Source organism: Suricata suricatta, chromosome 9 (assembly GCF_006229205.1).
Source record: "Suricata suricatta isolate VVHF042 chromosome 9, meerkat_22Aug2017_6uvM2_HiC, whole genome shotgun sequence".
Lineage (NCBI taxonomy): Eukaryota > Metazoa > Chordata > Mammalia > Carnivora > Herpestidae > Suricata > Suricata suricatta.
Window position 1 is genome coordinate 418295 of NC_043708.1, and position 11677 is coordinate 429971.

Sequence of the window (11677 nt, forward strand, 5' to 3'; positions counted from 1 at the left end):
CGCGCCTCGCAGAGCTCCCCAGCTCTTCGCCCGGCTCCGGTTCGAGTCGAGTTCCCAGCGCTGGTGAGCGTCCGTGTCAGGACGCCTCTGGGGACCACTCATCCCTCCGAGGAGGCTTGGCAGGGCCGCCGCACTCTGCGGTGGGACGTGTCGGGCGCCCCAGGGGTCAGGGCAAGCCTCCTGGGGATGGAGGTCTTCGTTCTGGGCCGAGGAGGTAGGGTTGTGGAGGGAGGGAGGAGGCAGGACAGGGAGTTGGCTGAGCACTGGAGAGCCTCTCCACCTAGGCTTCCTTCCGCGGGCGCCTCCTCAGAGTCCCCACCTGCTCAACACGCAGGCGGGCTGCCCCTCGGGCATCCTTCCCCTACCTCTCCCTCCCATCTGTCACAAGAAGAGCAGGACCACAGACACCCTGGGGTCCACCCCAATAGCGGGTTCAGGAGAAGTATTTGTGGGGCGAATGAGAGCCGGGTCTGGTTCGGGTCCACAGGCACCCGCTCGCCTTGCAGATGAAGACTGCCCTCTTGCCCCCGAGTCGGCACAGCTGGGCCCGGTCTTCATGCTCCTCTCCCCGCCTGCCCTGTGCTTGCAGCTGCCTTTCCTCTCGGAGGCCCTCTGCTCCCCAGCCCTGCAAAGCCTCAGCCTCCAGCCTGAGAGAGCCCCTCCGCCCCCTGCCGCTCACCTGCGCCGCCCACGCAGCCCTATGGCTCCATCCCTGGGATGGGCCCAAGTTGGCAGTGCTGGCCTGGGACAGATGCAGGGGGGCAGGTGACGGACAGGGGGCGTGGAGGTCATGGCCCTCCCTGGCACTGACACTCACGGTGGGGGTACCTGGCTGCGGCTGTGCAGCCCCCAGCGTATTGAGGCTCTGGGAGGCAGTGGGCAGGCACAGGGTGGTCCGGGGCCTGCGGCTGCAGTTCTGTCTCCCCCAGTTCTTTCTAACTGTAGAGCCCAATGTGGGGCTTGAACCCACACTCCTGAGATCATGACCTGAGCTGAGAGCACGAGTCAGATGCTTAGCCGACTGGGCCACCCAGGGACTCTTAAGATTTTATTCTTTTTTTTCAAAGTTTATTAATTTTTGAGACAGAGAGAAAGAGTGCAAGTAGGGGAGGGGCAGAGAAAGAGGGAGACTCAGAATCCAAAGCAGGCTCCAGGCTCCGAGCTGTCAGCTGAGAGTCCAACGTGGGGCTTGAGCCCACAGACCATGAGATCATGACCTGAGCCGATGTCGGACGTTTAACCGACTGAGCCACCCAGGCGCCCCAAGATTTTATTCTTAAGTAATCTCTACACCCAGCGTGGGGCTGGGACTCACACCCCAAGATCAAGGGTCGCACACTCTGCAGATTGAGCCCACGAGGCGCCCCTCTGCCAATCTGTGAAGCATGGTAGCCGGTCCATGAGTTCCCACTGATGGGTGCTGGTGACCAGAGCAGAACCAGTGCAGGCCGGAGGCTGTCATGGGCACAGACCCAGGAACCACAGCTGCGGTCCTTCAGGAGGCTGTGGGACATTGGGCTGGGCCGTGTGTGCCACTGAGGGGCATCTGCAGCCCTTTGTCATTAGTGCCCCTGGTCAGGGGAGACATGCTGGCCAGACAGACCGACCAGAGGCAGGTCACCCCTTGTGGCTCTGAGGTCCTGTCCCTCCCTCCCAGGGCCCCTGGAAGATTAACCAGGCCCAGGACCCAACGAGCGGGTCCGGGAGTTCTGTGGAGGGGCTGGCTGGGCCTCCCTGGGTCTCCTGGACTGTCCTTTGCATCCTTCCTTGGCTGGACCTGATGGTCTGACAGACATTTCAATCTTGAGCTGAGAGGGTCCCCGCGACTCGCACAGACGGCCTTATCCTGAGGGAGACAGGGGACACAGCAGGCCTCTGGAGCCCGTGCTGGGTGGGTGGCTGGCCCCGGGGTGGCCAGATGGCAGGCAGGCCTAGGCTTGCCCCCTGGGGGTGGTGCCTCACAACGGCCTCCCCGGCAGCCCGACCTGAGCACTGTGGGGCATCTGCCCTCCCACTGCCTTGGAAACAAAGGCCCCTGCTGATCCTCCAGGACTCCTCTGCTTCTAGATGGGCTCAAACTCATTTTCCCGGCTCCCCTTGTGCCGGCATCGGGGCCTCTGCCTGGAATGCCCTACCCTCATTTCTGTGGGGCCTGGTGCAGTCACCTCTTCCAAGAAGTCCTCCCTCTCCTGTGGTCCTGGCTGCACATTCTGTGTCCCTGGTGTCTTCAGGGCCTGGACAGAGCCCCAGAGGTGGGGCCTGCAGCTCTGGTGGAGCCTTAGGGCCGACCCAGTGACTGAGGGCAGCCTCGGGGCAGGGTCCCAGGGCCTGCCCCACTGGCAGAGGCCCCTTTGGGAGTGGGCAGGGCCAAGTGGGATGGCTGTCATCCACTCTGCCCAGGTTGTCCCGCTGGCAGGATTCCAGGCCCTCATACCCCCCACCCCTGGCTGCCCCCGGTAGGCCCTGCACCACCTGCTCTGTTCACTGATGGCTGCCTGGAGCCCTGAGAGCCCCCTCGGGGCGTGGTGCCCAGGCCTGGGGAGCAGGATGATGGAGGCCACTGACAAAACAGCAGGACCACAGGATGTGTGAGAGACAGCCCAAGACAGACACTGGGCTGGGGGAGGGGCTGTCCCCCAGCGTTCACCGCCATTGTCATTACATCACCCCATCCTGTAGTGCGGCCTCCCGCCTGGCTCGGGTGCTGGTGTCCTCTAAGGAGGTGGCCTGCCCCTCCTGCCTTCCTGTCACCCTGTCCCCTCGCCTGAGGGAGCTGCAGCAGTGAAAAACCGACCTCTGTCCCCTGGGGCCCCGCCCCGTCCTGGCTGTCCATCCCCCCCAGTCCCCATGGTCCTTCCTCCACTTGGTGACAGGGTCCATCTCTTTGCAGCTACTTGAGGTCAGCCTGTGCCTTTCCACCATTTGCTCTGGTTTTCTGCCTGCCCCCCACCCCCACCAGCAGCAGGCTGTCGCTGACCTCTGACCTCCCCGGCGAGCCCACTCGCTACCCGTCCCCCACCTGCTGCGGCCCCCCCCCCCGGTGGGCCTTGGGGGGGTCTCCTGGGCAGGAGCTGGGGCAGTGGTCTGTCTGGCCTTCCCAGCTGCCTGGGGCACTTGTGGCCACGCCGGCAGCCTCTTGGCCCCCCACCCCGACCGCTGCCCCATCTCTTTCAGAATGGTACTCAGAAGTCCTGGGACTTCATGAAGACACATGACAGGTGAGAGCCCAGCCTGCTGCATGCCGGGACACCGGCACCCTGGGGGCCTGGAGCCCCACCCCTGCTTCTGTTCCCTCTGGCTCCCGGCTCCGGCCCCCGTGGACATGGAAGAGGCCATGTGGGTGCCTTTGCCCGCCGCTGCACATCAGGGCTGTGGGCTGGTCGGTGGTGTGGCAGGAGGAGTGTGGCTGGTGGGTGGCTGGCCAGCAGGGGCCACATGTCCCGTCAGTCACCGGCCTCAGCTGCTGCCACCCCCGGCCTGCCCAGCTGGCCAGCATGTCCTTCCCCCCCGCCTTGCCCCCATTCGGCCAGTAGGAATACAGTGGGCCTGAGTCCCAGCCTGACTGTGTGACCCTGGCCCTGCCTGGGCCTCAGTCTTCCCATCCTGGTAAGGGACCAGTGATGTTGGGGAGAGGAGGTGGGGTGGGCATGCTGGGAACGGGGACTGGGAGCCAGGGGCCCCAGGGAGGTGAGGTGAGGGGGTTGCTTCTGTGCTGAGCTCTGTCCACGCCCCCCCCACCCCCCCGCAGTGTGGCCATTCTCATGTTCAACTCTTCCCAGAAGAGCCTGGTGTTGGTGAAGCAGTTCCGGCCAGGTGAGGCCGGCCGTCAGGGGAGGGGAGAGCTTACAGGGGGACGTTCAACCACTGTGGCCATGGCATCAGAATGTGGATGTGGGGAGGGGCTTCAGGGGAAACCAACGCCCCGTGAGGGGGTCTGGCCTAGACTGGGGCCTGTGGAGCCCTGGACTACATGGCTGTGACCGTGATCAATGCCCCCCACCCCCAGCTGTGTACATGGGCGAGGTGGAACGCCACTTCCCTGGGTCCCTGGCAGCCGTGGACCAGGACGGACCTCGGGAGCTGGAGGTGGCGCTGCCCGGCGCGGCGGGGGTGACCTACGAGCTGTGCGCCGGCCTCGTGGACCAGCCGGGGCGCTCCCTGGAGGAAGCGGCCTGCGCGGAGGCCTGGGAGGAGTGTGGCTACCGGCTGGCCCCCTCCGACCTGCGCAGGGTCGCCACCTACAAGTGAGTGGGGCGGGGCCCACAGGCCTCTAGTCAGCAGCGCCCGGGGGTGGGCAGGCTGGGAGCCCGCGGGCGCCCCATCTTCAGGGGCGTGCAAGCGGGCACATGGGCTGGGGAAGGCTGGACAGCAGGCACCTGGGACAGTGACCCGGGCCGGAACCCGGGGCTCTCGGGGCAGCTCTGGAGCCTGCGCTGCCCCCGCCCTGTGGCCCTAGCAGCTGCTGCTGACAGATGCCTCTACTTCCTGTGGGATTAAGCACTGGGCGCTGGGGGTGGGGGTGAGTCACGGACCTGTTGTCAGACAGGGCCTCAGGAATGAGGCTGGGGGGGCAGGGGTCCAGCACTGCTGGGGAGCGGAAGGGGTGTGGCCTGCAGCCGGGTGTCCCCCACCGTGTTCCCTGCGCGGCCTGCAGCTGGGGCTGTCCTTCCACGATGGGATGTTGGGGTGAAGCCCATCCCACCTGTGCTCCAGGAGGGCAGTGACCTGACCCTGGTGAAGTCGGGGAGCAGGAGGACGGTCTCAGCAGTGGCACCCTGTCCCCTGGCAGCCGTCTCCAGATGGTGGGGGGGGGGCCTCTGCTCCTCAGCCCATTTCAGGGGCCGCTCCGTGTTGGGCCAGACCCTTCGGCCTCAGGAGCCCCAGGGCTTTGTCGTGGTATCTCTGTGGCCTAGGGGGCTGGGGGCTGGAGCCGACCGCCACACGGATGCAGTGAGGCAGGACTCGGAGCCACCACATCAAACATAAGATGCCAAGTGGTTGAGTGTCTGCATCTGGGGGCAGGCCTCAGTTATCTGCAGGTGACCCTCTTGGTGCTGGTGGTGCAGGGGATCTGGGGCTGGCATTGAGCTGGTGTGAGGCATCCTGGAAGGTGGGGGACCCCGGGTGTGGTGAGCCCCGGCTGCAGTGTTTTCACGAGCAGGGCTATCGCCTGACCCTGAGGGTGCTGGGGAGCCAAGGAGGGCTCTAGGCAGCAAGCAGCATTGTAAAGACTTGCATTTTGGAGGCAAGGGGTGGCTGTAGGTGGGCAGGGCTGAAGGGGCTGGAGTACAGGTCAGGGCAGCTGCCCCTGTGGACCCTAAGGGCTGGACAGACAGCCGAGAGTTCATGCCTCTTCTCTGTGGAGGTGAACTAGGCCACTCACCTGCAGGCACAGGTGACAAGGCCCAAGGGCACATTGCTTTTGATCCAGGTCAAAGGCTCTGCTTGCCTCCTTCACAAGTTGGCGGAAACTGGGACTGGAAACCCCACAGACTGGCGCAAACGCTCAGGCGCTGGGCGCCCCTGCAAACAGGCCGTCGTGAGAGGACCAGCAGCTGAGAGGCGGGGGGCGGGGGTGGGGCAGCGGCTGGGAGAGGCCCGCCGGTGGGGCTCGCCCTCCTGGGGAGCGGGGCTCGGATGCCCCATCAGTGCTCCCTGCCCTCCGTTCTGCAGGTATCCAGCTGGCCTGACACCCCTGGTCCCCCCACCCCCCTGCACACTCAGGGACCTTCCCCTGCAGTTCTGGGAGGCGGGCAGGCCCCACTGCCACCCTGTCCTCGCAGGCGACGGTCACCATGGCTGCGGGTTCCTGCCGGGCTGGGCCTCTGCACTTCCCCTGGGTGTCCGCTACCACCACCCCCCCCCGCCCCCGGTGGCCACCTCTCCGCCCCTCTCCATGCCCTGGCTGCCTCAGCATGTGCTGTCCCCAGCCTGGAGCTGGTGTCCCATAGGTGCTGGGGTTGGGGGCTCTCACAGGCCAGGTCACACGGGTCGCCAGGATGGTCCTTGCTTCCAGCCAGCCTGGAGCCTCCGATGGGAAGGGAGGCCCTGGCCGAGGGGCTCCTGTGAGTGGGGGCAGCGGCCTGCCCGCCGTCTGCACTGCAGAACGTGGCCGACGCCAGGCGGCTTCTGTCAGCCCACGTTTACAACCTCGCAGTTGCTGTGGGTCAGCAGTCTGCTTGCTGGGAACTGGGTCCAGTGCTCAGGGTCGGCTGGGCTCATCTGGGGCTTGGGACCCCCTCCCAGCACATACGCTTGTGGCAGAATCCAGCTCCTTGTGGCTCTGTGACCGAGGGCCCCATTTCCTGGCTGGCTGGTGGCCAGGGACCACGGTCCACTCCCTGAGGCCACCTGCAGGCCTGGACCATGTGGCCCTCTTACATGGCAGCTTGCTCCATCTATAAGGCCTGCAGGACAGGCTTATCTCTCTGATTTCCAACATCTCTGCTTTCTAAATCTTCACTGAAGAGCTCACCTAATTAGGTCAGACCCACCAAGATAATCTCTGTTGATGAACTGAAAGTCATCTGATTAAGGCCCTTAGTTACACCTGCAGAGTCCTTCCATCTCTGCCACGTGATGTAGGAATCGCCAAAGCGACACCCAGCGTGCTGCCGGGTTTCTGCTACACCCGGAGGTCACAGGGATCTGGGGTTGGGGAGTACAGGGGCGCATCCTGGAGTCCTGCCTGCCGGCTTGGTCTCCCTGGCCTGGAGGGGCTAGAAGGAGGGCTGGGGGGCGTGGGACAGAGTGCTGTCCAGTGAGGCCTGTTGGGTGGCTCAGTAGATGCTGTCTCAACCCGTAGGTTTGGTGTGGGACTGACTGGCTCCAGCCAGACCATGTTCTACGCAGAGGTGACGGACTCCCAGCGGAGCGGCCCGGGTGGGGGCCTGGCAGAGGAGGGCGAGCTCATCGAGGTGGTGCACCTGCCCCTGGATGGCGCCCAGGCCTTCGCAGATGACCCGGCTGTCCCCAAGACCCTCGGTGTCATCTTTGGCATCTCGTGGTTCCTCAGCGCTGTGGCCCCTGGGCTAGGTCCCCGGTGAGATGCCAGGGGGTCGAGACCAAGGTTGTCCTGGCCACCTGCTCTGCAGACCAAATAAAGGCTTGTGTAACTCCAGCCTGTGTCCGCTGGCTCTGAGCGCTGGCCACCAGCAGGCCAGGGGAGGTAGAGGGACAGCGGATCCTCCCAGAGGGGTGCTGGGAAGGCGGGCTCTCCAGGAGATGGCCCTGGCGGCAGGCAGGGCAGGGACTGCTGAGGGCAGCTGGTGGCCGGCAGAAGGCTAAGGTCAGGCCTGAGGTGGGGGCTCAGCCAGGCCGAGCGCTCAGGGAGGACAGGGCGGTGGGCTGTGGGGTGGCCGAGTCGGCCATCAGGAGGAGGTGGGGACAGAGCCGCAGGCTGTTTGTCCTTGAAGCATGTGCACCCAGCGCCTTGCCCTCTCTGGGAGCCCGAAACGGGGGCTGCTCGGGATCTGGGTCTAGCGCCTCTGGGACTCCCTGCGCCGCCTGGGCAGTTGGAGTTGGTGCCTGCTGGCCTGTGTGTGGCGTGGCCTGTAAATCCAGAAGGACCCCTGCCCTGCACACTGGCCTGTCTTAAGGGTCCAGGACTGCATGAACTGCCTCTGTGACCCTCAAAGACTTGGAGTCACAGGAGAGCTCGGTGCACGCTCAGCCACACACCCAGTAGATGCTCCTTATGTAGGGCATGGATTGGGGCCCAAAGTGGAGAGTGTGTGCCAGTCACCCCAGTCCAGGTGCTGTGGGGCCATCGGAGGGGGATGGGGGCCAGGTCCGAGGGCTGGGACACTCCTGGAGTGAGGGCCAGCCTGACCCCTTTTGAAGTTGGTGACCGGCCTTCCCCAGAGCCCTCCAAGCTGTCTGGTCCACCAAGGGTGATGCCATGGGTGACGGGTGGTGGGCAGCTTGGGGAGGGCAAGGCATCCAGGGGCTGTGGCTGTCACAGGCGGGTAGAGGCCAGAGTGGCAAGGAGCTTTGCTCCGGACCAGCCCCTGGGACTAGGCCTCAGGCTGGGATGGGGGAGGATGCTGAGGAGGGACCTGCCTTTGATTGCCACCGAGACCCCACTGCGAGCTGGGGGCCACTCGCTCAAGCCCCTGTGGTCCCCCTGCCCTGCCCCAGGTGACCCCGTGCAGGCAACGTACATGGAGGGCCTCTGCCTTCAGCCCAATGGGACCGAGCAGGACAGTGCAGACAGGCCCTGGGCCTGGCATTGAGGCTGCCCTGGAGAGGCTGTGCCCAGAGGGTCCACTGGAGCAGCATCACCTGTATGCAAATGCTGGCCGTGACCCAGGCGGGGCCTCCTGGAAGCCCAGCCAGTGGGCTGACGTGCTGCTGCTGAGGAGAGGCCCTCAGGTGTGTGGTGTGTGATCGAGGGGGCTGGCAGGGCTAGGCGGCAGAGGGGCCCAAGGAGCCCGGCGGGGCCACACCGGCCTCGGTGCATCTGGAGGACGATCACGGGGCGGGAGCTCTGCCCAGCCTAGAACCAACCCCCCCCCAGCCTGGTGCCCACCTCCAGAGCCCCACCGCCCTCCTCGATGACTGCAGGCACTGTGCACTGCCTCAGGGGCCTCTGGCAGGTATGGGGGGGCTGGTGGCTCTCTGTGGCAGGTGGCAGGGGACAGTGAGGGACAGGGCCCCTGGACTTGGGCACAGTCCAGCCCCTCATTCTGCTCCTCAGCCTGATGGGGCAGGTCAGCAGGCACTGCTGCCAGGCCTAATGGAGCTGGCATCGATTTCCCGGCACTGGGGGGGGGGGGGGGGCTGTAACCGGAAACTCCCCTCCCTGGCCGCTATATTTAGCACCACAGAACAGGGGCGGAAGCACAGCTCACTCCTGAGCCAAGCCGGCTGTATCCAGACTCTGGGCGGCCTGCACCCTAGCCTGGTCCTGAGCACCCCTGCCCGGTCAAGGGCCTCCACACTTTCTACGCCTTGTCCAGCACCCACCTCAGCATGCCCGAGAGCCCCTGGCATTGGGGAGCTCGGAGCGGGGGCTCCAGTGGGCCCAGGGAAGGGATGGGGTCTTCCCAGAAGAGGAAGGGCAGCCCGGTCCCACACTGGTGGAGGCAGAAACCCTGGCCCCCATCGGATCCCCAGCCGTCCAGCCCAGGGACTGCAGAAACTCCCAAGGGGAGGACCCCAAGGGGGAGGACTCCTCCCTCTCCCGGCAGCCTCTGAGGCCCACCCCTTGTCTGAAGTGGCCACCTTAATGACTCGAACCTCTCCTGGGAATTCAGTCTGGGCTGAGGCCCCTGGAAAGCAGGAGAATGGGGCTAGTGAGAGGAAGGAGGCCTCTGGACCCCACAGGTGTGGCATGCCGGGCAGGGGCGAGAGGAGCTGGCCCCCACAGGCCCCCTGGGTCTGCCGACCCCCTGCGACCACCCTGATGTGCTGCCCTGAGCCAGGACGACAAGACCCAGGCCCTGCTCCCAAAAGGCCTGGAGGAAGGTGGATGGGACCAGGCCATTGTCTCCCTAGCTTTGCAGGGCAGGTTGGGGCTCTGTGCCCACAAGGCAGGGCTGGCTAGCTGGAGGGGCCCCGGGGCCTCCGCATCCCTACTGTCACCTCTCAGCTGAGACCGCTCTGAGCACGGCAAGAGCCCATGCCAATCAGCTTCTGGAACCTGCGGCTCCGTTAGGCCCGGCTGCCCTGCCCTCCGGCTGCTGGCTGTGAGCAGGAAGCTTCAGGGATGGGTGAGGGAGGGGCATGTGTGGGGGGTTGTTCTCTGGGTTCTGCCCATCATTTACCTAGGACTACCTAGGAATCCCCCCCCCCAGTCCTTCTGCTGCCAGCCCCCCCCCCAGCAGTCCAGGCCCTCCCTGTCCTGGCCTTACCCCCACTGCACCGGCCCTCCCTCCCAGCCAGGGATCTCTGTGAAAATCTAAGTCTCTGCAGGGCAGTCCGGCCCAACTCGGTGCTCTTTGTGACTGCCCCTTGGTCTTAGGAAGAAGACTAGAGAACCCATGCAGCACGGCTCTCACTGCCACCAGGAGCCTCACCTATGCCCCTCACCCGCTGTGCCTCTGCCGTTGTGTCTTTCTCACAGTCTTTCACCCAGGTCAGGCTCCCTCACCCCAGGTCCTTTGCACATGCTGTTCCCAGCTCCTCACCTGGCTGACTCATCTGCCTTTGGGTCTTAGTGGGCCCCCTGCCCAGTTGGCCCCGCCTGCCTCACCCTTTGAGTTTGTCATTCTAGCTCTGTTCATGCCTGGACCAGGGCTCTGCAAGGGTTCACCACTTGGCTGAATGCAGAGGCATCCAGAACTTTCCTGGATAGTGGGGCAGTGGGCATGGACAGGGATGGGCAGGGATGGAACCCTGGGCCCCTGGAGCTGTGTGTGTGTGGGGTCTTCTCACTTGTCTTGGGGCCAGGAGTATGTGGGTGCCTGCTTCTGAGCCAAGGCAGAGACAAGGAGGCCCCCCCATCACCCTCTCCCCCACAGGCAATAACTGGAAAGCTCCAACACAGTTTGCACCCCCTTATTTGGCAGCCCCCTCTCCCAGCAGACGGGCTCAGGTAGCGAGGGATGGGTGCTCAGAGCGGAGCCAGGCCATCCCTTCAGGGGCTTCCAGCTGCTCCTGTCGCCCCCATCCTAGAGGGGCTGCTGAGTGGCATCACCCTGGCCCCCTTGAAAGCCTCTTCTCCCAGGAAGCCTTCCGGGCCTCCCCCACCCCCACAGCAATTACTACCTCCAGGCAGGGGCTGCACTCCCAGCCCAGGGGCCCAGGACAGACTGGCTGGAGGAGCCAGAGTTGAGAAGATAGCCCAGTTTTTGTGGGGGTGGGGTCGGAAGACCCCTGTGGACCTCGGGTCGCTAACCGCCAAGATGACTGCCCACCCTGGAAGGGACCTTGCTTGCTGGAGGGGGCTGTTGTTTACAGACAAGGACCCCTCGGTATTGACCCCGGGTGGGTGGTGGGGAGGGGCGGCGCGAGGTTACCCCGGCAGAGGGCAGCACGGTGATGACGGAGGGGCGGGACGTGGGGACCTGGTGACCAGGACAGCAGGAGGAACTTCTCTGGGCGGCTCTCACCTCAGCCTTTAGAGTGTGCACCACCGTCGTTTATTCCCTGGTCATCCCCCTGTGTCCCCGCCCCAGCCCAGGGTCCGGCCGGGACATTCGGCGAGAGTGCGGCCTGGCGACCCCTGCGCCAGCGCGGACCCCTACACCCAGTGCGGAGCATCTGTTGCCTGGCTGCCCGACCCGCGAGCCGTGCGGCGGGAGGGCAGGGGCGTCGGAGAGGAGCAGCGCCCCCTGCGGCCGGCGTGGAGGCGGTAGGGGCTGCGCGGATGGGGACGTTCCCCAAGGAAGGGTCCCAGGCCGCGCCCGCCCTGCGTGGGGGCAGAGCCCTGATTTGTGCAGCAGGCGGCTTCTCCCCTGGGACGGCGAGGAGCGCGGCGGTGGCGTACTGATGGGAGGGGACCTCGGCGGTGACCTCAGGGGCGCCCCACCCCCGGCTCCTGACACCCGGCGGGGCTTGGGAGAGGGGAGGCCGCTTGGCGGCGTCGGCCCCCGCATGCCGGGTTCACTGAAGGCGTGACGGAACCCCCGCCGCCCGGGGGCCTGGCGTGGCGCGCGCCGGGTCTGGGCGCTGGCAGGAGCGCCCTCCGCCGCCTTTAAAGCCCTGCGCCCCTGGCCCCCCAGCCCCACCCCGC

General features: G+C 65.6%; 1 protein-coding gene across 1 annotated transcript; it reads left to right on the forward strand.

Moving 5' to 3' along the window:
* Window positions 1–6: 6 nt before the first annotated feature.
* NUDT14 (nudix hydrolase 14) lies at window positions 7–7120 on the forward strand. The gene is made up of 5 exons (XM_029951455.1): window positions 7–63; window positions 3175–3218; window positions 3749–3813; window positions 4007–4244; window positions 6806–7120. Exons 2-5 carry the CDS (start codon window positions 3202–3204, stop codon window positions 7044–7046), a joined length of 561 nt encoding a protein of 186 aa, XP_029807315.1. The 5' UTR covers window positions 7–63; window positions 3175–3201; the 3' UTR covers window positions 7047–7120.
* Window positions 7121–11677: the final 4557 nt, after the last annotated feature.